General features: G+C 38.3%; 1 protein-coding gene across 2 annotated transcripts in view; it reads left to right on the top strand.

Moving 5' to 3' along the window:
- Positions 1-773: 773 nt before the first annotated feature.
- Positions 774-27,264, top strand: part of stpg2 (sperm-tail PG-rich repeat containing 2) — a 74,839-nt gene continuing 48,348 nt past the window's right edge. The window contains exons 1-10 of one of the 2 annotated variants that reach the window (XM_066712242.1): positions 774-1,145; positions 3,902-4,011; positions 4,647-4,811; positions 4,932-5,093; positions 11,311-11,426; positions 12,677-12,788; positions 19,953-20,060; positions 24,578-24,737; positions 24,960-25,123; positions 26,300-26,392. In XM_066712242.1, coding sequence (XP_066568339.1) covers positions 1,040-1,145; positions 3,902-4,011; positions 4,647-4,811; positions 4,932-5,093; positions 11,311-11,426; positions 12,677-12,788; positions 19,953-20,060; positions 24,578-24,737; positions 24,960-25,123; positions 26,300-26,392 — 1,296 coding nt within the window. In that variant the 5' untranslated portion in view covers positions 774-1,039. The remainder of the gene's footprint in view (positions 1,146-3,901; positions 4,012-4,646; positions 4,812-4,931; positions 5,094-11,310; positions 11,427-12,676; positions 12,789-19,952; positions 20,061-24,577; positions 24,738-24,959; positions 25,124-26,299; positions 26,393-27,264) is intronic. The other variant, XM_066712243.1, reaches the window with a different exon arrangement.

Below are 27,264 nucleotides of genomic sequence, written 5' to 3'. Positions count from 1 at the left end.
ATACATAGTAACAATAAAAATCTAAACTATTATGGCTAAAAAAGTGTTAAATCCAATTTGCACATCAATTAATCCTTCAGTAATATAACTTTTCTGGTGTTGCACTGTTTGCTAAATGTCATCCCAGCAAGTAGCCTTGAACAGAGCATTCATACAGATCACATGTGTGGAAATTATTATCAGACACTAATGGAAGTTTCCCGGGTCTATTTTGGTGTTGTACTTGTGGATCAGCACCATGATAATCCTGTTATTTTGCACAGCTGGTTTGGTTAATGAATACCAGGCCCATACTCCCACAGTAACACTAATACTGTCACAATATTATTACACTTTCCCATTTTCTACTTTTTTGTCTGTGTAGTGCTGTAATTACATCCATCCATCCATCCGTCATTACATCCATTTTTAATTAAACGCATTTCCCCCTTGTTGATTCTTTTGTATTTAAACACAAACATAATTATACTCCATGGGTAATTAGTGTCAATATTTGCCTTCAAACTGTGGATATAAGATAGTTTCTGTTAACACTGAATTATTGAATCCGTTTTGTTTTATTAAGTAGCAACTACTGGGTCACTTCATTTACGTCATTGCAGCCTTCGCCACATGGGCCGCGTTGTTGTGGCGCAGATCTGCAGAATCCCGCCGATCCCATTGGTCAATCGGCGCAGACCCGCGCAGATCTGCGGACATCTGCGCTACCCGACCGCCGGCGTGTGAGTGCAGACGCGTGTTGACCAGGCAACGCTGCACAACAACACGACCAGCAGCGTGTCGTGCGGAAACAAAAGCATCTCTGCACACTTTATATTCACAAGAAAAGGAAATACAAGCACTTAACACAGAATCAGCTTGATAGTGATCTGTATTTGTTGCACAGTTATGGTCTCCTGTGCAAGTAAAAAAAACACTCATAATGGATATCAGTTTTATTGCTTCTAGTTAATTAGATATTTTTAATTTCATACTTTAATTTTACACTGCACCTGGTCCATCGCGTAGTGCTAACTTGACACTTTCAACTGCATTGGAAATGTATGCCAGGGCCCCCAGGGTGACCTCTGTCACGGCAGGCAGCACTGCGCCCACCGTGGGACCCGGATCTTATGAAGTGAGAGCCGGCACATCCCATAAAGCAGGTAAGATCAGCGGTTACTCCACATTTTAGAGACACTGTGTTATCCACATACTGTAAACCAGAGCTGCGTTTATCTGCCACCAGCTAGATACCAGTGCAGTCCTGATATTTACAATTACAGGCGGTGTAAATATAATGTAGGTAACTAACATTACAGGTCATTAACATTACAGTGTTAGTAGTTTTGGTGTTGATCATTTTCACTGTATCATTCTCTCGTCTTAGTTTAAGGTTTAAAGTCATGTAAAAGATATGCTAACTCCTTCAGTACACCTAACCTTGTATTAGGCCCGTGTATGATTGTAAACGCATCTTGCAACTTGTCAAATAATAATAATAATAATAATAATAATAATAATAATAATAATAATAATAATAATAATAATTAAAAACTATATCAACAGTGTAGAAACTTAGCCTGGTGTGAAATTATAACTAAACTAAACTAAATTTTATCACTTACAGTGCATCCGGAAAGTATTCACAGAGCTTCACTTTTTCCACATTTTGTTATGTTACAGCCTTATTACAAAATTGATTAAATTAATAATTTTAATCAAAATTCCACAAACAATACTCCATAATGACAACGTGAAAGAAGTTTGTTTGAAATCTTTGCAAATGTATTAAAAATAAATATCAAAGAAAGCACATGTACATAAGTATTCACAGCCTTTGCCATGACACTCAAAATTGAGCTCAGGTGCATCCTGTTTCCACTGATCATCCTTGAGATGTTTCTACAACTTGATTGGACATGATTTGGAAAGGCACACACCTGTCTATATAAGGTCCCACAGTTAACATGCATGTAAGAGCAAAACCAAGCCATGAAGTCCAAGGAATTGTCAGTAGACCTCCGAGACAGGATTGTATGCAGGCACAGATCTGGGGAAGGGTACAGAAAGATTTCTGCAGCATTGAAGGTCCCAATGAGCACAGTGGCCTCCATCATCCGTAAATGGAAGAAGTTTGGAACCACCAGGACTCTTCCTAGAGCTGGCCGCCCGGCCAAAGTGAGCGATCGGGGGAGAAGGGCCTTAGTCAGGGAGGTGACCAAGAACCTGATGGTCACTCTGACAGAGCTCCAGCATGTCTCTGTGGACAGAGGAGAACCTTCCAGAAGAACAACCATCTCTGCAGCACTCCACCAATCAGGCCTGTATGGTAGAGTGGCCAGACGGAAGCCACTCCTCCGTAAAAGGCACATGACAGCCCGCCTGGAGTTTGCCAAAAGGCACCTGAAGGACTCTCGGACCATGAGAAACAAAATTCTCTGGTCTGATGAAACAAAGATTGAACTCTTTGGCCTGAATGGCAAGCGTCATGTCTGGAGGAAACCAGGCACCGCTCATCACCTGGCCAATACCATCCCTACAGTGAAGCATGGTGGTGGCAGCATCATGCTGTGGGGATGTTTTTCAGCAGCAGGAACTGGGAGACTAGTCGGGATCGAGGGAAAGATGAATGCAGCAATGTACAGGGACATCCTTGATGAAAACCTGCTCCAGAGCGCTCTGGACCTCAGACTGGGGCGAAGGTTCATCTTCCAACAGGACAATGACCCTAAGCACACAGCCAAGATAACAAAGCAGTGGCTACAGGACAACTCTGTGAATGTCCTTGAGTGGCCCAGCCAGAGCCCAGACTTGAACCCGATTGAACATCTCTGGAGAGATCTGAAAATGGCTGTTGACCGACGCTCCCCATCCAACCTGATGGAGCTTGAGAGGTCCTGCAAAGAAGAATGGGAGAAACTGCCCAAAATAGGTGTGCCAAGCTTGCAGCATCATACTCAAAAAGACTTGAGGCTGTAATTGGTGCCAAAGGTGCTTCAACAATGTACTGAGCAAAGGCTGTGAATACTTATGTACATGTGCTTTTTTTGTTTTTTACATTTGCAAAGATTTCAAACAAACTTCTTTCACGTTGTCATTATGGGGTATTGTTTGTAGAATTTTGAGGAAAATAATGAATTTAATCCATTTTGGAATAAGGCTGTAACATAACAAAATGTGGAAAAAGTGAAGCACTGTGAATACTTTCTGGATGCACTGTACAACAATTCCAGTCATTAGGCAGTAGGTGGCACTGTAATTGTAGTAATGCAGTTCAAACTTATAATTGTAACATTAAAACAAATAGATATTACAAGTCATTGGATATTCAATGTGAAAATACTGCTTCTGCTACTATGATTCTATTTAACGTGCTGCACAGTGACTACTCTGTTACACTGAATGTGTTGTGATTGTAAAAACGCCAAAGGTAATGTCATAGCCTTGATTTAGAGTTTTGAACATGTTTATGAGACATTTTGGACAGTCACCGATACAAAAAGGATTGATTTGTTTTTCCCTTTTACTGACATAGTATTTTTGGGGATTTTTTATGTAGTTGGCACTAAGGTGACATGTTGTTTCATTAGAATATCGTGAGTGGCCTATTTGGTACAGCTGTTGAAGTTGTTTGCCAAGCACTGGCTGATTTGTGCTAGTTTTTTATAGAGTACAGCCTGCGTCACCAGTGAATGGGCCGTAATAGTGAATAGGCAGTAATAGTGGGACAATCAGAAGGTTTAAACAGCTTTGTAAATGTCACAAATGTTTGAACTTTTCCGCTGCAAAGGGAAACCATATGTGAATAGAAAACTAGATAAGAATGTCGAGTGTGTCAGTGTTTCTATTTTATCAACGTTTCTTCCAATGATGTGTCTTAGTTGTGTAGTTCAGTGTGGTGTGTTGTATGTCTTTACAGAATGCTACGCACCATTTCTGTCCCTGTCAAGCAGAGACACAATATTTCACCCTTCAAACACAGACTTTGCTGTTCCAGGACCAGGGCAATATGATGTCACACCTGTAAAGGTATTGGATGGTTTGGTGCCATAGTGATTTATGTATTCTGTTTGATTATTAACCCTTGTGCGAACTTAGTCTTAAATATATATCTTAAACATGCTTGAGAATTCATTAAGATAGATCTATCTATCTATCTATGATTAATGAATTGATGGTGTATAGGATATTGTGATTCTTGATTTCAGTCAGAATTGAACAGTATATAAATGTTTTTCCAAGCTCTGTACAGACTCGTCAGTTTCAGGAATTAAAGCTTTGGTTTGTGATGATAGTTTGTTGAAAGAAATGTCAGGTATCTTGTCTTCTTCAAACGTTTGGCTACTTTATGTTCTTACGGTTAGATGTACATCAGCAAAGCTTGTTTATCAGCTTAATATACTACTACTATTACTACTACTGCTAATTATTATTAGTCAAGAAAAGTGATATAAATAAAAATATTTATTCAATAAATTGTCTCTTGTATTTTATATCTCAGTATCTGTCAAGTATCCAGTTGTCTCGGTTCATGTTTTTCTTTTCTTCAGCCAAAACTAAACTGTGAATCACTTAGGGGCTGAGGGTGTCAACAAAACAAATCAATGTGAATAAACTAATTGTATGAAATAACAACAACAACAATATTTATCTGACTGTTGCAGAAACATATTTTGGGAGGACGAAGTATTCAGAGCAGGTCTAAACGTTTCGAAGACCCCATTTCAGATGTGCCTGGACCTGGATCCTATGATGTCGTTTCCTTGGTGTCAGGAGAGAGAGTCAGAAGTCGGGGGGAAGAGACTCTTGCAGGAAATAAATCAAGATTGGTAGGATTATATTGCACGCGATTTCACGGATGGCAGATTGAGATGAATAGTAAAACTACGACTTCGGTCTCTAAATAGATGAGAATGTGTATTTCTGTCTCTCTCGCTTTTTTCTTTAAGGGCAGAGCATGTCAAATGAAATACCTGCAGAAGGCGGACATTCCTTCAATCCCTTCACCTGGCCAGGCGTACGGATATGAGGAAAATGAAGAAGGGAATCTGTGTAAGCAACCTCCTCCTCCCAGGGATGAAAGCCTGGGCCCGGCTTTCTACAGTCCTCAGGTAGTGAGTGCAGTGGATCTTTACATTTCATTTGGGCTACAGCTGTGGAGGCCATTCCCGAGCCGGCACGCCTGAAGGCTTCATTCACAGAATCATGTAGGGGAAAACGACTGAGTGATTTGGTGTCGCTCTCTCGTGCTCTGGCATTGTCTAGGAAGAATGAATGACAGGCACTCTTTAATCAGCCACAAAAGCACTTTAAGAAACAAAGCCCCCTAAGTCCTATACTATTTCAGAATTCCCTAAATTGTATTTTCTTGGTTGCTTTGAACAGGAGGAAGGACCTTTTCATTAAAGAAGGGTCAATACCCCTTAGTACAGTTTTCTGACTGCTGCAGTCAAACCTCTGGTCTCATTTTTTTCTTTTTTCTTCTTGAGGAAAGCATTATGTCTCTGTTATGAAAAGGATTTAGGACTGACCCCGACATATCATTGTTCCAATTTATAGTATCCTTCTCCCAAGCATGAAACCACAAATGGCTGGCAATTTCAGAAACGCACATAGAAAGAAAACATGTAGTTCACCGTTTTATTAGACTTCCTCCATTGTAGAGCACCTATACATACTGCGCTGCGCTCCTTCTGTGGATTACCTAGCTGATGTCTTTATGATTAATGAGCCAAGCTGTCTGACTGGCGGAAGAATGTGATGCAGAAAAACATCTAGCTGCTGAGCTATATTCCTAATTATTTTCACATAGGGAGTTCATTTCAAAACTGATAAGGAAAAGCTTGCCATTTTGTATTCAATGGCAGGTCCAAAAATAACTTCTGGCTTGTTAAATATATACGTTTATGTAAATACACACAGCAAAACCCCCTGTTTGAAAATGCCTGCACTATATTTAATGTAGTGATCTTCATTTATATTTGTTGGAGGTGGTTTTATGTTTAAAAAACGCACTGTTTAATGGATTTTGATACTGTAACATCACAACACCTTTGAACCCGTCCTCCCTTTAGGACAAAACCAAAAAAAAGAGAGAAAAGAATCTTTGAAATTACCTTTGTGCTGCGCTAGTACCCATTACAGACTCCCTACACAAAAGTATCGAGAGACCGCTGTAGATATGCTGACTTACCCTCCAGCGAGCCCTGTGGTGATTGTATAGAGTAATGACAGGTGCTGCCACAGTTTGTGCCTGTGCACTGGTAGACTGAGAAGATAGTAGGTATCATTTTCATCAGAGAGGTCGGAGAGATGGCAATCTCATGTAAAATAAATCAGGACTTGGATTAATCATGAGCAAAGGTTATCCAAGATCATCGGTGAATGAGGTGGCACAGCCAAACTAGGGCGAGTTTCTTCACAGCTGTCAGGGAGACGGTAACTGTAGGTCTAAGAGCATGACTACCTGTCTGTGTGATTGTGTCACTGCCTATGTAAGTTGTGTTGCTGAGATGTGAACACAGTTGAATAGACATTTCTTATTTTCCAGTTACAATGATATATTCTATCTACACACTTTCCTACTGGTGTGGTAGTTTTTGTAGTGCTGATTCTGCGGCTGTTCTCTGGACCACAGTTTGACCATTGCCTTAAAATACACGCTCAGCAATGTGTGACAGTCATGTTGTTAATTTATACTGAGATGTATTTGCATCCCTGTGATATGTGTCATTTTCCCAAACCTCATAAAAACAGTCCTACGTCTTCAAAGAAAATCATATTCCAAAGAGAGGCTGTGATAAATAAATGCACAGGGGAAGAACACCAGGAGTGTGACAGCAATGTATAGGAGGGTTTTACTATAAGGTGCATTGTTTCTCTTTGGGTGCTGAGCACCGTGTGGGCTAGCAACAACACTTTGTGAGTGCGAATGGCTGCCTTAAACCTTGGCTTGTACCTGTCATTCCTGGCTTCACATTCAGCTCGTACGTTGTTGTGCGGAAGATGGGCCCACTTCAGTAAATAGCTAAGTGAGGTGTGAGCATCTGGGTTCACCTTGAAGCCTGCTTGAATAAGTATTTGAAGCGATATGATTTATGAACAGCCCCCCTTGGGATCCCAATGGCAATGTTACTTATTTTCGGTTTTATGAAGGAATACGGTACCCAGGGTCAGTTCCTCGTAGCTTACATTCATACCCTTCAGACAACAAGTCATTGGGGAAATTTAGCAGCCCGCACTGTGTGGCAAATTAAAGGAGGAGCGTTCAGTAGCATTGTGAAGGAGAAGTGCAGGTCACTCATTTTACAATAACAACAATGAGACGTTGCCTAAACGTCTGGGTGACCTGTTTTGATGACGGGATTGTATTCGTTCTTTTAAAATATAATTTCACGCTGTCATTAAATTGTGAACAAAAGAATAGGTGAGTTCAACATCACGGAGTAAAAGTAAAGTATAATTTTGAAAGCGGCGACAAGATCACTGATGTGAATAAAAAAAGTGCTTTTCAATATTCCTAGGAACCGCAAACCGTCATAGAAAGCAACATCTCGATTACATGCCGGCCCCAGGAGCTGCTAGTGCTCCACACGCGCTTCTACACCCTCCTTGCAGCTGTCATGTTGAAAGATGCGGTTTCTTAAATGGGTTCTTGAACTTCCCCAAACACTCATGTACTTTGTTATCAAAATACTATTCTTGTTAGAGCTGCCCTACTATTTTTTATAACTTGCACTCTTAGGGGGGTAGATTTCCTCAGTGAATTAGGGCTTTAAATACAGAGTCTGGGAAACAGTTGTGCACAAAAAGTATCCACTTTCTTTTGAAGATGCAGTAGGCAGGACACATGTTTCTTGGTTTCCTGAAGTTTTCCCTTAGTGTCACTGATTTGAATTTGATTTGGATAGTTTGGCTATTTAAATAAAAGTAGGGGATCAGTTTTGGCTGCGACAGGTGACTGTATTGCTTTTAAAAGTAGGTGTATCGATCAAAGTTTTGTCCAGTAGAACCCAAAGTTCATATTCAGATATGTTATTTGCTGTCAGTAATCAGAGAGTCAAAGGGCTGCACTGGCCATTCAATCACCTGACTCTTGAATCCGATTAAAATTCCAGCCATTGTTGCCAGAATATCATAGATTTGAATGCTTTAAAAATGATGTACATTTAATTACGGGGAAGAATGTCAGGACAGATGCCTACAACTCTCCCAACCCCATTTAAATGTTTGCCATATGGATACTGAAACACAACACACTGACTGCTAAGTTAATAGTTGGTGTATACTTTTGTCCTTCCACGATACACAATATAATTTTAATGTGTACTTCTTTAATTATAGATTATATATTTAGCCATGTTTTTAAATTGTATATACCAATGCATTTTTGACATTTAATGTGCTGGAAAAAAATACATTCAAACGAAAATAGGAGAGAGGGTTCTGCTTTGAAAAAAATGTCTTACCCTTAGAGGCACTTATTATCATATGAGTTCCAGTCTGGCCGCCTTTAAAGATAATAGCTGCTTGGCTGTCTGAGATGATATAAAAAATAAATGACCTAGCAGTAAAAAAAATCCTACAGTTAACTAATGAAAGGATTCAAAAATAGTTTCCAGTATAATAAATGACTTAAATGTTTTTATCCTCGCACTAGAACTATTTTGGAACATCATTTTACAGATGAAGACAATGTATTTAAAACAAACACAAAAGCAGCATACTGGTATTTCTTGTTTTTTATGAAGATATAGGCCTAGTAGGAAAACACTGAGCTTATAAAGGTGTTTACAGTTTCATGAATCCCGAACTGGGTGGTTGCTTTGGATCAGATCAGTTTGATTTGGTCTCATCATTTACCCACTGATTTAAGTGCTAATAATTAATATGCAGTCCTGTTGTCTTTAGTCTTTTCCATACACTATTGCATTATTCTCCCACCCTGCATGTTTGGGGGTAACCTTGAGCACCAATAGACTCAATGCCAGTACTTGTTTAAATAACCCCCAATTTGTTTCTTTCTTGTTTTCTTTCATGTTTTAAGCATGGCAGTACACATACACTGAAGTCCACAGAGTACAGACAAAAATACAATTTCAAGAGATCTAAAAGTTTCAAGCAAAAAGGTTTTGACTCACTGTCTTCAAAGTACATTTTTTAAATGACATCATATAGAAGATTTAAGAATTTCTAGTTTTCTTCTTCTTACTATCAAGCTCACATGCCAATAAATATAAAACAACATTGAATTTGTTAACATTAACTACACAAACTCCTCTCACATTTAAAGTCTGAAGTAGAACTGAATGTCCCATGAAAGCACTTTTCCTCGTCCCACTTCTCAATACTAACAATGACAACACCTTTCACTTTTTAAAATACTACCTGATGATCATATAGTGCTTTGTAAACTGCTCTAATTGATCAAATCTGCCATTACATATGCTTAGCATGCATTGTGACAACCCTGTCTCTCTTTCCTTGAAGATCAGTAGCTGAAAAATATAAAAATCTTTCCTTGCTCTTATTCCCGTGCCACCACTGACATTGACATATTGGCAACTGTGCCCCTTACACTGTGAACTACCTGTGTGTGGTAGAACCAGTGAGCAGTCCATTAGCAGCTAAATTAATGCACCAGTGGGGCTCTTAAGTCTTTGCAGAATCTATTTCCATACTTAATTATGGGAGCGTCATTTTTAAAAGTTGCAAAGCACCTTGTTCATCCATTCTGATGTCAACATAAGGGACTATTAGTAATTCTTCTTCAAGTTATATTACAATATTCACTTAAAATAATGCAGCACCATGCTGACTTTGCTTCAATTAAACCATATTTTATTTGCTAATGACTTACCAAGTCAACAATGACCTTGAAGTAGGTTGTGTCAACACTTTGAGCAGAGGCATAAAGAGCTTAGTGATTTAGGGTTATCAAGAGTGCATCAATTTATTCTCCCCCCCAAGTCTTATAAAGGCTTTTAATCCAGTGATAGATGTGAATTTTACCTTAAAGATGCTTGGGTCAGTAAGTTAAGTAGCTGTCTAATTGCATTATTTTGGAAGAGTGAATTTAAAATGTCAATCCTGGCAAACAGGGAGTTTTGAAAAATTATACACTGAAGGAAAAGGAGTCAAAGCAAAACAAAAGCATTGTACCCTTGATTGTAATTTACAAGATCATGCAGTGGCTATGACAGATGTATCCTGTCCAGTTCGCTGTATTGATGAACTGCCCTTGCCATAACCCACGTCACTTTTAAGTGAAAATGAATAAATGAAATCCCTATTCATACAGTAAGTCTGAATTACGTGCTATAGAAAGTGGAGGGTGGGTGTATAATATTGGTGATTACTGCTCTGGGGTATGTATCGCTCAGCAGGCAGACCTGGAGATGTCACAATCATCTTTTCACTTTGGCAACGGTGTAGTTATTGGTGTTCTGATCTCCAGCAAGCAGTATTCATTTTCCTATTTCCATGGCACTGATCAAGTGTAATAGACTAATATAAAGTAAAGACCTAAATAAATAAATAATAGCTTGAGTCTTATTGGAAATGCCAGCAGGAAGTCTGTGACACTTAAATGGAATTTAAAGTAACTATAGTAGAGGCGGCCTGCACAATTTGATCTGTCTCTCCTGCTGTAGAAACATTAATCTTAACCTTAGATGATCTGAGATCATAATTAGAATGTACAATTTCAGATTATTTTCATGATCACAATGCGTAATGCAAATCTTTGAATTCCTCTGTCCATGAGATATAATTATCCTGCCTATTATAGGAGCATGGTCTTGAAGACTAGATTGTGTCACACAAGTACAGTGTCTAAGTCCAGCTTGATTTTATAATAGTGTTTGTAAGCCTAATTCAGAGATACTTTTTGCAGTCACTGTCAACAGAGTCCATCCATTGTGTTAATCATGTTTTTGCAAGTATAGCTAAGAAAAATTGTTAAAAAGTTCTTTAACCACATTTGTATCTATCTATTCATGAATCTATCCACCACAGTGTTTTCAAATCTGATTGTAATCGGATATGGATTTGGTCCCAAGAGCAGGTTGGGAAACACATGCATGTTGCAGCATACAACAATGGAGGCAGGGCTATAAAATGAACCTGAAGGCAAATTGTTACTTTTCCGGACTCCCTGCAAAGAGTTTAGTGTATATATAAAAAATGGAAAGCGAGGACATTTTTAAGATTTTTTTTCTCACTATGAATAATGTGCTGTAGCGACATATGCATAATTTATTTTCCAGTCCACTGCAATTTGTGATTTATGAATAAGGATTTCTTCATCTTTTTTTGTTCTTTCTGTAGGCTGAAGCGTTTGCTACCCAGAAGTATAAAGGGGTTCATTTTGGAAACCTCACTGCACCACGCCTTGAGATTAAAGTGAAAGAGGGGCCAGGACCAGGGGAGTACGACCTGTCTGAGTGAGTAATAACACACCAAGCACCATCATTTCAGCCTTGTATTATATCACTGTTTTTTCCCTTCCTCCTTCAAGACCGTCATACACAAAAGAAGAAAACATTACAAATGGTGACTTAGGACGTTGGTTAATATATTCTTCAGATATGGTGTTATGGTACGTGTCAGATTTGTTTTCGTTGCAACATACCAAATTACACGGACATTCAGATTATTTTGAAAAGAACTAAGAATAAAATATGGTCCCACTTCTTGAACTCCGTGTACATATAATTAAATATCAAGCAGATATGTGATCCTGAATGTTTTCTCACAGTAACTTATAGCATTATTTATATTCAGATATATTTGACGTATAGCATTTTTTTTTTTATGCTTTCAGTTGTCTAATTATCTGCCCCCCCCATTTAGAATCGCAAATTATTAAACAGAGCCCACAGCAGTGACCCCTGTTTCTCTTCAGGAGGGAACAGACAAAGCATATGTCCCTCAACCCACACGCAGTCAAAACCAGGCTCTATTTTCTGCACTACAAGCTCACAATGGCAACTGGCCGTCTCTCACATCAATCGAAAATGTGATGTTGATTGACTATCTTAAACACCCCCAAACCTGCAGGCTCCCGCAAAGCCACAGGGGGCATCTGACCATGCGGAGCCCAGCTTGTCCCAGGCGGTTTGTCCCACGTACATGGAATCATTAAGTTCATTCATAAATCTCATATTTGAGGCAAACCTTATATTGTTCCGTTCAATTACAGAAAACAGATCATTCTTAATGACCATTTGTCTGAGATGTTTCAACGATTTTATGCATCTGGAGTACATTAAGAGTAACAAAGGTCAAAAAACATTCTGTTGTAAAAGGCATGTTATTTATTCATCAAAAAAGCATATGAAGCTATTTTTAGGGTTTCTAAGAGTACATATTTCAAAATATGCCCATACTGAAGTGTTGATTGCCTTCTCTCATGATAATGAATCATCTTTGAGTGCAACACTGTAAATTCACACTTGCTTCAGTTCTCTTTTTTCAGTTTCTCAGTCTCATCAATATCTAACTAGGACGTTTTAGTCTCTTCTCCACTTTATGTAATTAAGACTGCAAAGAAAGACAAAAAAAACGTAATCTTTGCTTCAGCAGCAGATATATAACACCACGATAAGCATTTCAAATTGATTGACTTTAGAGATGATCTTCTTCTTACAGTTTAAGTCAATGAAACATAAATCTCCCTCTGAATCTTTTGTAGGGAGAGGGCAGTGCATTATGAAAATGTCAATATCAGGAAGGAGGAAAAAAAGAAGCACGAGCTCTTTATCCCACGGTACCATGAAGTAGTACCACTACAGGAAGAGAAGAAGGTAAAAGCAACTCAGCAAAGCCCCAGAAAGGATTTAGTGTTTGTTTGTTAGCATGAATGCTCAGGGGGACAGTATTGGACTATTATTTAAACGGGTTTGCAATTTCTATTAGCTTTTTGCTAAGCCATTTGCTTGGAAACCTCCCTTTTCAACTCGTGTTCCTTCTCCAAATATGTCAAATCCTTTCGTCCTTCTTAAAATACTAAATAGTTTGCTTGTTTGCCTGGTTGTACGTATCTGTATGTGTACATAAACAAATCAATAATGAAATATGAAAGCATTATGTGCCTCAGATTTTCCGTGTCAGAGTATGACTTAGGAGGGCATTTGGTTTCTTCTCCTTTTCGATTGCTGATTACAAAGGCAACGACTGCCGGCACAATTTCTGCTAAACGGCGCTGAATGCATTTCCTTAATTTCAGCAATTCCAAAGCAAGATGACATCAAGTCAAGGTGACAGCCTATCTACATTCTCTAACTGACTTTAAATAAATGCATGCCAGGCAGAATTAAAATAAATCAGTTCAAATAGAGAACTCCCTGCTTGCAGCACTGCATTTTTACAAATAAAAAACTTGAGAGAATGTTTAAGGATAACATCTGATTAAACATGACCATGCTACTGTAATTTCTGGTTGCAAAATATGACCTTTGAAGAAGTCTTCATGGGGAACCTGGCGCTTCTCAGCATTTATACCATAAGACGAATCTAAAGTGGCAACTTGGTAGGAGATAATACAAGTTGCATTTTGGACTTAGCAGGAGGGTTCTTTGGAGTGGTCTTTCTGAGTCTGACATTGTTCACTGTTTAGATCGTGTCCCACTAGAACAGCTTGGGACAGACTGGATTTTAAATTTGCCCTTTAATTGAAATAAGTGAACATGTAAATTAGGCATTGACATGAATAATGGCAGTTAATTTCATTGTGCACCAGTCAGATAATCATAATCAGATGTTCACTATTTATGCTGTCGAGAGAACAGTTTGATTTGATCGGGAGAGAACTAGCAAGTTTGTTTTGATATGTAATCTGCTCATAAACAGGAGAGATTAATGTATTAATGACTAAAAGTAACACAAAATGAGTGAGTAATACAAAATGAAATGAATACAAAGCTAAACAGATTTGTTATTATCAACTTTTATTTGATATTGTTATTGCAGTGCTACAGTACTTAATAATACTTGATTTCAGTGTTAATATATTTCTGTTTAAAGGTAATTTTTAAATCGCATCCTGTCTCAAAGTGTGCCTGATCATTGAGCCATATGGTCACCGCACACTCTGGCAAACTGTGAGCACTATGCATAAAAATAGTAGCACATGAAAGGCTAATCCTGAAAATAACAATGTGCTCAATAGATGGCGCTAAAACGCCACAATCTGACATTTTGTAACCACTTTTGTCTGTTTTTTAACAGCTTGGAAAGGAGGGTGTTCCCCTATATTAGTAGATTTTCTGATTTAACATAGTTAAATAAGTTAATAAGGAATACCTAATTTAGATCAAAATAAAATAAGACAATCACACTATGACCAGGCCAACATCTGAGTTTAGTCATTTTAAATTTTGATAAAGGTAGTTAATAGAGTAAGTAGTTGTAAAAAACAAAAAACAAAAACATCTTCCCCATATGTAATAAGAAAAAGTAGCTTGCACAGGGATTGTTTATGAGAGAATCTGAGAGGAGAAGAAGGTTCATTTTCAAGTTTCATCTTCTACTTGATCCTTGTACTTGTTTTTTCCCAGTGCTGCACTTATAGACCAATCAACCCACAATGATTTGCCTTATGGAAAAAAAAAACATAACATTGTAATACCATTGTAGCTTTTCAGGTTTATTTGCCTTGGGGGCTTTTCCTGTCCGGTGCTGTTCAAAGGTATTTATCTGTCAACATCGCCATCAAGTTTTGCAACTTCGCTAGTTTTCATTTTTACTCAATTAGGAACAGGAGATGCTAATAAATGGGTTTGAAATGAACAGAAAAGCCTACTAATCTATCTGTTTATTTATTAATTTATCAAAATTGCAACTTTGAACTCTGCTGCCCTGCAGGCTTTGGCCTCCCACAAGCTGGGCTAGCTCAATCTGCTGAAGTTTACAGTATGTCTTATGTAAATTGGGCAAATGTCTGGCATTGGCTAGGCTTAGACCAAGCCTTTTCCACTAATGACCTAAGGTTGATTTTAACCCAATTTGCCAGAAGCTAAAGGTATAAACCCCTTTGCTGAATTTCCATTTCAATGTAGAGGGCTCATTTTGACCCCTTTGGCGAGCCTCCACAGCTTCATTTGTCACTACAGCAGATATGAACTTAATTGCAGTGCATTTTTAGGGATTCAACACATTGTGTGCAGAGACTCTTTCGAACATTGCCTTTGCATTCCTGTTGTTCGCCCGGATGCATCTGTGATCTAAAAGTCAAGACTGACTTACCCTGTACCCACAAATGCTCCTCAGCCCCAGCGTTGACAGGCTTTGTGCTGTAAATTCTGAGAAACTGTCTTATTTTTGGAATTTTCTCAGAGACAGCTGATTATATTTGTGGAAGCTTCAACTTATAATACTCCTCATTTGCATTCCTTTTTTCCTAGCGTAACCTATCAGCCGTTTCACTCCCTCTTGGAACAGGGCCTGCCTTTCCAGGGAGAATTCCCCTAAAGCACAAATGGCTTCTGATATCAGCAAAGGGAAGGCAGTTGCCCTATTTTAGCTCAAGATAAATTAAAGCAGTTTCACAGGTCTAAGTCTTTCCCAGCATCCAACATTCAACTTAATTCCAGATAAATCCTACTGAGCTATCACAGACAGGTGCAATCTAAGCAATTCATCAATATGATCTAATAGAAATCCTCTATTTTGGCCAGTTTCCACTAAGGCATTAACATTTTGGCAAACGTTTGTATTTTTCTTTAAGTTTCAGTTGTTTGGTTCATAGATGTAATGCGGTCCCATTGGTACAAACGAGCCATTCATACGGTGACATCCATTTTGTATTAACTGATTGTTCTTTATTGTTGTTGTTGTTGTTGTTGTTGATATTAGGATTGGTTCAATCAGAGATTTGAACAACGAAATACTCCCATTAGAAAATATCTTTGGTTTCTTTTGATGCCGTCTTCGGAGTGCATTGTTGATTCTCTGATGATGAGGAATACTTGTAGTGACTGTAGTGACCCAATATTATTCTCAAAATCTTCCAGAAAGCGCCACGATCAATGCTAGCCGAACAGTGAGCAGCTCACTTAATGAGAAATCGGCGGTCTTTCTGCTGAAGCACACTGCACATGTAATTACAGCCAAGATATCAGAACATCCCAGAGCTGGAAACAAAGAATAAGAAACGGAAACAGTTCACAGTTTAATTTCACTCATTTCCTTTCAGCAATGACGAGACCCTGATACTGAAATTCTGTAAAACGAGAAAGATAAAAACTTGTAGTGATAATTACAATCAAGAGGCTATGAATGGAAATCCCATCCCATTCACGTGATTGGGTGAATTAGGCCTAGTCATTAATTAATGATATTTGATTTTGTATTCAGCACGCCTGGTTGTCATAAATGAGAGTCTGGTTTGGCTGATTAATACGATTAACCCAATTTTTATCCAGGTCAGTTTAAGTATAAGATGCTTATAATTTCTTTAGGGTGACTTTTTGCACATGTGACTAGTTTGCAGACAATTTATGAAATGGTTAGCCTATGCTTAGGATCATATAAGACATACTATTTGCAGAAACTATATATATACACTTATGCAATAAATATTCTGAATTCCCCATTAAGAAATTAAGTATATAGTTTACTGCATGCCTTCATGTTGATAAAGTGACTTGGATGGGGATTTCGTCAAGAGAGCATAAATTGTCAGAGATGGGTTGAGCAGGGCAGTCAAGATTGTGCAGCACTTGTAGATTAGCTGTTTTGGTTATAATGATTTGTTTGCCATTTGTGAATTTACCTCTTTTTTTTAAACAGGAACTACTTGTCACATGGGTTTCATGAACCGGGCAAGAAAGCCAATTGCTCAGTATTAATAGGACAGCCTGGTCTGATAATTTATTGTCACTTCCCGTTTGGCTTCACATTTATTTATTTTATTCTTCACGTATTTATTATTATTCGTATCCTGTTTTGATTTTTCAATCCTGACTAAATCTGCAGACGGTAGCTGGAGAGTATTTTTATTTATCACACGGCTCATTAGGGGTGCGTTTCTCGCCGTCATGCTGAATTTCTGACAGGCTTCTAAGGGCAAGGTTATTGCAGGTGACTGGGAATGGGAACTAACATAGTTGCTGAGCAGCAGTTTGCTGGAGATTCAATGCAGTAGGGAGGAATTGTGTGTGGCAAGACTAATGACCACATAATGTTACCAAGTTGGCGTTTCAGGTGCATCCCTTTTGGTCATCAATCAGTCAAAAATGGCAGGCACTGACCATTAGGTGCTTTCATTAGCACCCCGCAGGCTGCCAGAGTAGGGCAGCCCACATCTGTCTTCATTAGAAAGTGGTGGCTGCTGGTGGTGAACAGATGGGTCATTATTGCCTACATTGCCCTCTGGGCCTCTACCTGGAGGACGTGTTGAGTTGTCCTACATAGGACATGCAGACCTCACACAGCGCACATACAACACCCAGAATAACTGGGACTGCTTCAGAACCTTGGCCCCTGTTTGGCACGGCAGCCATTTTCTGTCTTTTAATATTACCACACAGCAGGGACATGCAAGCAAGCAGAGATACTTCTTTGTGCTTTCAGAAAATGAAAGCAATGCTACCTGGAGATTTGGGTAATGGAACTTTTTCTTGTTATGCAATTTTGTATAGGATATTATTCATAGTCTGCATCTCAATATTTAGACTTATATATCCTCAGCAGACCCCATGTTGTCTTTTCTGAATATAACCCATTGTCTACATTTTTGCAATTTTGTTTAAATTGGAGGTTTCTCTTTAATTTCATGTGCACATCCATTCAAGTGGATACTGAGATGCAGGATGTCTTTACTTAACATCTGAGTTTCTTAATTTGCTATCCATGTCAGTGTCACAAATTATCTTTTCATCATTTCAGTGCAAGTGTGATGGCATATAAATGAGGTACTAAGGCAATGAGCAAATTTGAGCTAATCAAAGTACAGTGCATTTGGGCCGTTTCTTCTCACCTCCACCCTCATCTTATAGCTGACGAGGAATTGAGGATAAAGGTTTGCTTGCTCTAATTCTACACAATAGTCAAATAATCCAACTTTGTTGATGTAGCAGGTCATTGCGGGTGCTCTGATTGTTGTAATAATCAGTAGTTCAAACACATCACTAATTCTTGGCTTCTCTTCCTCTCTGGCAAATTAGTCTTCTAAAGGTCTAGCTTTATTTCTAACAGCATTATTAACCCTATTTTTGTAATTTAATGCAGGCTCATATAGTGGATTGTGCTCAATAGGTGCAGTTCTTTTCATCACCACTATTTTAAATACTCTTCACAATGATTTCCACCTGTCTACAGTCAAACCGTTCTCTCTTAGTTTGTGTCTTATGCAACCCTGTTGTGTCAACCATGCCCTTACTTAACATAACACTGTGTAACTTTTTTTTTTTTTGTTCCTGGGTAGTAAGTGTTATTTCCTAATTGCTTATCTCTCAAAAGTATAGAAAATTGCTATTATTCCCCACAAACTTTGCTTTTGTGACCAGGACAGTGATATTTTGAAATGTACCTATTTCCAATGAGAAAACGGGAGAATTTGTGTCTTTTCGTTCACATAAAATCAAAACATACAACATATCACATATATAAAAGACACAAAATTAATATGGAAATGGGTACATTTCAAAATATCACTGTCCTGGTCACAAAAGCAAAGTTTGTGGGGACATTTGCCATTTTCTATACTTTTGAGGTATAAGCAATTAGGAAATAACACTTACTACCCAGGAACATAAATTGTGTTGCATAGTGCAGTGTTGTGGCCTTCGCTGGCAAGTCTTGAATTCCATTAATTTGTTTCTTGCTGAAAAGCAGACTCCGTTTTCAATGTTGCCTTTAGTTATTTTTTCCTTTTTTCTTATTCTCTCTCTTTCTTCTATTCTTTTACATACTACTACTACTTCTAATATGTATTATAGAAATAAATCAATATTAAAGTATAAAAAGTATACACTGTTACTGTATAGTGTTTAAAAGGGTGATGCAAATAAAGATCTATAGTGAATGACATTGCCTACTGAACCAGTTTGGTAACGGCCAAATTACAACATTTGTCTTGCAGTCTCTAATTGTCTATATATCATCATGCATTGTGTGGCTTGTGTGAGTCTGACCTCCTTGGGTCAGAGGTTGATGCATGGTTGCCACCCTCTACAACATAATGGCTCACTTATCATGTGGAAGAGCTGGCTGTCCCAAGCAACGTGTTGGCTAATGGCACTAGCTCTGAGTTCTGTGACCTCTGTTCTGTTACTTAGTGATCTTCACTTATTCCCACACTTCGTCATCTCCATAACTGAGTCGTCATTGCTCTCAACGGCTTATTGCAATTTGGAAGCCTTTCGATAACATTGTGCCTCCCATTACTGTCTCATGTAAAACTAAATCTAACAATTACATGGAAAAACGAAAAGCTTTTGTTCAATGCTGAAGACATATTTATTAATATTAATATCAACACCCCAAGGCCATAGAGCTAGAGATTATCCTCAAATATACGGCAGGTAAATTGCAGGCTATGCAATCAAATTATTCTTAATTTCAACAATACAAAAGTTCAGAGCCCTGTTTTTCATGAGAGTACAGTGTCAGTACCGTACAAGAAGTCTAAATCACGTTTTGTCATCTCTCAATATGGCCTGAAACAAAAGGAAGCTATTGGAAATTTAAAATTTAAAAAGTTATTAACAAAAATAAAAGCTAAACTGTGCCACATTTTGACGCTTTATCTTTATTTACACACCATATGATATTGTAAAAAAACTGATCAGCCTTGTCTGTGGACATTGTGTGACTTTATATCCTTTGTTTTGTGATGAACATTACACGTCAATCTGTGTCCATTGATACCCTGTCTGTTCGAGTACTGCTATCCTGCTGCCATATTTTCCTCATTGGCTTTGTCTGTGCATATTCTAATTATATGCCTATACTGTTTTCTGATTTAGGGTATACCTGGTCCAGGCAAGTATGAAATTAAGAGCCAGTTTGAAAGGCCGAACACGTCACACAGTGGGACACCAGCTCTCAACCCACCTTTTCTTTCTCAGGCAAAGGTAAGACCCCTTATTTATATGATGTGTACTCAATTTTTATCATCCAATGGACAAATGCCAGATTGTGTGTTCAAGTTACAATAACTGCTTGGCCCAGCTTTGCAATAAACTAACATGATTGGTTTACAGTATGTTATGCGAGTTAACCTTTTGGCGTCCCACTGGGGAACTGGACGTAATGATGCTCTTGGAATTGATGAGCGAGATGAACCCCGTGTGTAAAATTTAATATTTTTTCTGTTGTCATATTTATTCTTATGTCTAGTACATGAATCAGTGCAGAACTGTTTTTGGTATTTACTCTCCCTCTGTTTGTGTGAGTGCAGTATTCTCTTTCCAGGAAGTTTGACCAGGTTGTGGGCCTGGGGTGCAAATGTAGGGGGATTTGGATACATTGGATACAAAGAAATTGATACATTCTTTAAAAAACAGCTGTATTTGGATAAGCTGCAAAAAAATGTAATTTGATTTTACTTTCCAGATGTTTTGGAACATGTATGTGATCTAAACAAATCATAAATAACATTATTCATTATTGTTGAGTTATAAATAAGTGTTTTACTAACTTGTCTAATATCCATTTCATTACATAAATCATACAAACAAACACATTATTACTTTATGGAAAAAAACACAGAATCCTGTGGTTGCTGTCATTGGTCCCCTTTTATGAATGTGGGATGACATTGCATAATATTATTATGAAACAGAAGGTGGTAGATATGCACAAAACATGTCTACATTTACTTAAGTTGTCAACAGAGCTTTGTCATCAGTGTGCTTTCAGCACAGTTGTCAGAAGCAGCCGAGATAATCTCTTTTAGAAGTCAATCGAGGTTTTCTTCTGATAATAAAAAAAACCTATAAGAAATATGTTATATTGGATCTTTTTGCAAGACTTGCAGGTGAAAATTGCACATCACACAAGTTTCACTGCCATTTGTCATCTACAGGGGGAGATTTATACTTTGTCAAAGAGATGGCTGTGTGTTGGAATGGAGAAAGACAGGAATGAAGTCACAGTATCTGTTTTGTTCACAGACACCGATCCTACAGTCCATGCGCGGATAGTACTTGAATTGACTGTGTTCATTTGCAGGTGCCATGGCACAATCAGACAAATTAGTACTATTTTCTCCTTTTCCCAGTGGAAAGGACAAGGCCAGGGAGGGACCCTATTAGATCAGTGGGGTAAGATAGACTAATATTGTCCCAGGTGCACAGTTTACCTTCTATCCCATTAGGTACAATTCCATGAAACACTGGGGTCTTTGCTGTATTGGTCCCAAGTTGAGAGGAAGCTGCTCTGTCTTTATCCACAAGCTCTTCAGCACTGCGATATACAAAGCTTTCCTGGTGTAGTTTGGAGTGAGAAGTGCTGCATAAGGGTATATTGTATTATGCCGTATTTTCTTCAATAGCATATTCATAAGCACAATATAAAACAAAAAGTTTCTCCACAGAATTCCCCTTTTCTAGAAGTTTGTTTACTAAGAATAACTTATCATGAGGCTATGTTGACGATGACCAAAGGCATAATTACTAGAGATAATACCAGAATAAAGATAATCAATACACTTCAGAACATTGTGCTATATTTAACACGGAACTCTGCAAAATATTTAATGAAAGCTTCATTATTTATGTCGCATTTTTCAATGCACATATCTATGCATGATATATTTTGTTTTCCTTTGCTGTTTTATGAAAATGGATTTGCGAAACTGTTCCCGTTAGGTTTTATGCAAAATGAAAATCCTTCCAAGAATTGTTTTAACCTTGAATATCTTTCACATACGCCCAGAGCCATGTCACACAAAATATCAAGGGGAATCATTTATTTTCCGCAAATGGATATCCATATTTTAAATGATATTTTGCTCTTAAGTTTTGGGTTCCCACTGGTAAAGTAAAGGAACAAAGCTGTGGTAGGCTTTTCTTCACCTGATACCTGAATTCACAGTCCGTTGCTTCATCATGTAATGGGAAAGTATATTGTTTGAGTATAAGTTTATGTAAATCAATAGTCTGTCTCAGAAATGCTTCTTACCTCGGTATCCCATGCTTCTTTGCACTGCTCAACCCGCCTATATAGATGCAGAGTGATTTCATTTCTAAAAAGGAGTTATAGAACAAGATTAAAATGTAATCCATACTCATACTGTGCTGATCTGAAGGAATATATTCTGTTATCTGCATTTTCCTCATGTTACATTGGTGGCTTTTTACATATGCCATTAAATGTGTTCTGTGTGATTATCTGTGGTTGTTTTGACTTGGATGGTTATTTGGCATGTCAAGTATAGTGAGACTGCTGATTTTGTATGTTTGCCCACTGACAAAGAAATGATCAGTCTATAATTTTAATGGTAGGTGTATTTTAACAGTGAGAGACAGAATAACAACAAAAAAATCCAGAAAAACGCATTTCAAAAAAGTTATACATTGATTTGCATGTTAATGAGGGAAATAAGTATTTGACCCCTTCGACTTAGTACTTGGTGGCAAAACCCTTGTTGGCAATCACAGAGGTCAGACGTTTCTTGTAGTTGGCCACCAAGTTTGCACACATCTCAGGAGGGATTTTGTCCCACTCCTCTTTGCAGATCCTCTCCAAGTCATTAAGGTTTCGAGGCTGATGTTTGGCAACTGGAACCTTCAGCTCCCTCCACAGATTTTCTATGGGATTAAGGTCTGGAGACTGGCTAGGCCACTCCAGGACCTTAATGTGCTTCTTCTTGAGCCACTCCTTTGTTGCCTTGGCTGTGTGTTATGGGTCATTGTCATGATGGAATACCCATCCACGACCCATTTTCAATGCCCTGGCTGAGGGAAAGAGGTTCTCACCCAAGATTTGACGGTACATGGCCCCGTCCATCGTCCCTTTGATGCGGTGCAGTTGTCCTGTCCCCTTAGCAGAAAAACACCCCCAAAGCATAATGTTTCCACCTCCATGTTTGACGGTGGGGATGGTGTTCTTGGGGTCATAGGCAGCATTCCTCCTCCTCCAAACACGGCGAGTTGAGTTGATGCCAAAGAGCTCGATTTTGGTCTCATCTGACCACACTTTCACCCAGTTCTCCTCTGAATCATTCAGATGTTCAAACTTCAGACAGGCCTGTACATGTGCTTTCTTGAGCAGGGGGACCTTGCGGGCGCTGCAGGATTTCAGTCCTTCACGGCGTAGTGTGTTACCAATTGTTTTCTTGGTGACTATGGTCCCAGCTGCCTTGAGATCATTAACAAGATCCTCCCGTGTAGTTCTGGGCTGATTCCTCACCGTTCTCATGATCTTGTCTTGTAGCCCATTCCAGCCTAGCCTTGTGTAGGTCTACAATCTTGTCCCTGACATCCTTGGACAGCTCTTTGGTCTTGGCCATGGTGGAGAGTTGAATCTGATTGATTGATTGCTTCTGTGGACAGGTGTCTTTTATACAGGTAACGAGCTGAGATTAGGAGCACTCTCTTAAAGGTGTTACCTGTATAAAAGACACCTGGGAGCCAGAAATCTTGCTGATTGATAGGGGATCAAATACTTATTTCCCTCATTAACATGCAAATCAATTTATAACTTTTTCTGGATTTTTTTGTTGTTATTCTGTCTCTCACTGTTAAAATACACCTACCATTAAAATTATAGACTGATCATTTCTTTGTCAGTGGGCAAACATACAAAATCAGCAGGGGATCAAATACTTTTTTCCCTCAATGTAACAATGCTGGAAATGGGTCCTGGCAAAATGTCTCATAGCTCATTGAAAAAAGTGTGAAAAGAAAACAAATAGGGGTTCAACTTTAACCAGTAAACCGTAAATGGACCTCCTCCTATAATCATCTGAAGTGATTCTTGCATATAAAAGCAAATATTTGCAGGCCTCTTTACCTGCTACATTTTACTTTTGAAACATCTGATCCCAGCTAGCCGGTGCACCTCTGTTACTCATCCCCATTTGTTCCTGTGAGGGTAAATTAGCATGACAATGGATAGTATAAGTTGAGTCAACAGCAACAGATCTGAAGGAACATGCTCGTTACATTTTTACAACACATGACAACTCTGCCAAATGCAAATAATAAAGACATTTCTTGTAAGGTATTCATAGGAAGCCACTTGCCATCTGCAGAACTGACGATGTAGAATATATTAACTTTTTAGTTTTTATATGGAACTTGGGCTGTTTATCTAATCAGAAGTGTACAATGCCTCCATGGGATTTTAAGATGCTCAATTTGTATGTATAACTCCCAGTCCATAAAAAAAATCTAATTAGTTTATTACGTTAATTGATTGTATTATCTTCCTTGCCACTTACTATATCACAATTTGTTTTACAAGGACGTTTAGAGATGTGATCTTTCTCCTGGGTGTCATTTACCCTCTGGGCTCTTGGCATACCCAGGCCATGAAAATATAATGTGTTCACAGTGAAATAAAGAAATTGGCATATTAAAGCAGCTCATACAGTATTGTGTCTTAAGATAAATAATAATGGAATATTCTCCATGTGTTTCACCAGAGATTTGCATCTATTAAGTCAATAGTTCCCGCCCCAGGCTCTTACGAAGACCCGCGCACTGCCTTGGAGTGCTTGAAGAAGATAACAGGCTTGAAGAAAAGTCCCTTTGGGTTAACTGCAGTGCGGTTTGTTCCCGACTCTAGGAAAGCAATCACACCAGGTTTGCAGTGGCCACTTACCTTCAATTTCCACTTGTCCCAAAAAGCTCACATTGTTTGCATTGTCCAGGTAATTGTTTGAACATTTGATTTATCACACCCTTCAACAAAAATATAGTGATAATATTACCAATACAACAACTCCAACAACATTTATCTATGAAAAAACTAAACTTCATATCAGTAATTAATGACTTCCTGTGTCGCGTTTTGTTGCTTGGTAGGTCCTGGAGCTTATAACATGTTTAACTATGGAGTTGCACATGAAAGTCTTAAAAAGGCCTACCTGGAAAGCAGTAGAAAAGGGGGATTTGGATCAACTGCAAGTCGAAGCTCTGCTTTTGTGACTAAACAAGATTCGGTAGTCCCGGGTCCAGCCGAGTACCAGGTAAAGCTAACTTCACTGAAGAATTGCCTTTTTAGTGATGCAGCTCTTAGCTTAGGAACATGCTTAATAAATGTCTCTTTCAGATACTTTATGAATATCAATTGTAAATACAAATATAAGTTTAAAGTGAATGTAACTTCCTGGAAATACAATGTTTATGAATTAAATCAATGTTGTCTAACTATAGTTAAAAGTTCAGAAACAGATACTGGTGCAGAAACCATTTTCTTACCCCTTAGAAACGATAGGCTGTGTTTCCAACCCCGGTTATCTGAAAAAGAGAACACGCTGCAAAGAGTTGCTCGGGAGTTCAGACTCCTGGTAAAGAGGAAGTTTCGGTTCATGCGACACCAGTTATACAAACAGGAAACGGGAAGGTTCTGTTTGAGTGACACACGAATGGGCCTACAGGCAGCTTTGATAGAAAAATGTGTTGTATTAGTTACCATGGAAACTAACGTAACCCCTCCCCCTTTGGGTAGTGTTCTTGAATTGAAAGATAACCATCACAATCATATCACACATTATTATAGACTTTGATTATTATTATAGGATTGTACATTTTCAGGTGATTCATGGTGCATGGTGCTTCACAGGAGTAGCTTTTGTGGCCACATACAACACACTTGTTTGTGTGCTGCCTCTCCAGTACTTTTCACAATCACAATAAGTAAAACAAAAAAAACTGAAAATCAAAAATGTAAAATAAATAAATAAATGAAGGAAAAATGATTAAATGGCTTAACAACTGTTTGTAATTATCCTTTGGTCGGCACAAATGAACCTGATATTGCATTATAAATTGTTTCCTCAGGTATAAACTTTTTAACAATTTCAGGGAACACTTTATCACATTTTGCAAGAAGGACAGTGAAAAATGGCTTGTTCCAAAATTGCTTGTTTTACCATTAGTAAAAAACAAAGTAAAATGCATGATGGAGTATATTTTTTATTATTTTATTTTATTTTCATCGAGTTCCATTTGAAATGTTAGATTGTCTTAAAACCAACTATACAATCTTGTAAATCTAAATACAAGGACACATATGATGATGATGATGATGATGATGATGATAATGGTAATGTGGCTAATGCCATTTCAGTTATCAAAGTACACTGTGTTACTATTTGTTTACTCCAATGCATTAATACACTATACTTCGTGTTCATGTGCAGATCAGGGATAAGCCCGAGGAGAGATATAAAAAGCATCAAACAGCCGTGTTTAGGTCGGCTACTGAAAGGCTGCAGACTCCCCTTGTAGCAAAGGTAAGGGCAAGGCATTTATGGTTAATAAAGCACTATGCTTTCAGACTCCACAGCAGTTCTCGTTGTCAGGATAGGAAATATTGTATTTTAAACTGCTTAGGAGGTGATAAGGGGCCAATTGCCTTGACTTTTCAGTTTAGCAGACATCGTCAGCGGTGGCTGTAGTCTCGTAGGTGTCTTTTTTCAGTTAACTTTATGGATCTGTGGGTTAGGTTTAAAATAATGGCATAGTTTTGGTTTTCCTGAAAGCATCACTGTTACCATCTGATTCCACCCAGGGCCCAGATGAACTGATCCCTAATATCCTTTCACCGGTATTCTCACATTTGACTTGCAGGTGTGTGAGGTGGTTAGGCTGGGAAATGTCACCTGATTTTCACTTGTCTTGGTTGCCATGTGAACCGAATGAGTTAGGTGATATTTTATTAGGGCTTTTGAAGATATTATGCTTGTAAATGTATAACAGTTTCCTTTGTGTAACGTAGAAGCTAATAGAACTGAATCTATTAGGATGTTTGAAATGCAATTAACTATCACTGGGATGAGTATGCACTGAAAAGGGACACATTTAAAAAAACCTTTTTACTGATTAAAAGAATTGCAATTCATTTATAATAAATTGCATTCAGACAATGATTTTTATAGCTCAATTTGGATGTTGTAATGGTTTTCATCAGAGCTATGAGATTCAATTCAATGTCCTCCTGGTCCTGTTGCTAGGATAGCAGCTTCGTGATACTACACTGATTAAAACGATGGAATTTTCCTGGCAATTGTGGGACACACAGAACTACATTTGCTAGTACCCAGCCTTTCTGACTCACATTCCCAAATTGGAGATGGAGGTTGTTGTTGAACTGTAATCTGGGGAC

Source organism: Amia ocellicauda, chromosome 8, assembly GCF_036373705.1.
Source record: "Amia ocellicauda isolate fAmiCal2 chromosome 8, fAmiCal2.hap1, whole genome shotgun sequence".
Classification (NCBI taxonomy): Eukaryota; Metazoa; Chordata; class Actinopteri; order Amiiformes; family Amiidae; genus Amia; species Amia ocellicauda.
Note: the sequence above shows the minus strand (reverse complement) of the source record. Positions and strands in the feature narration are given on the sequence as shown.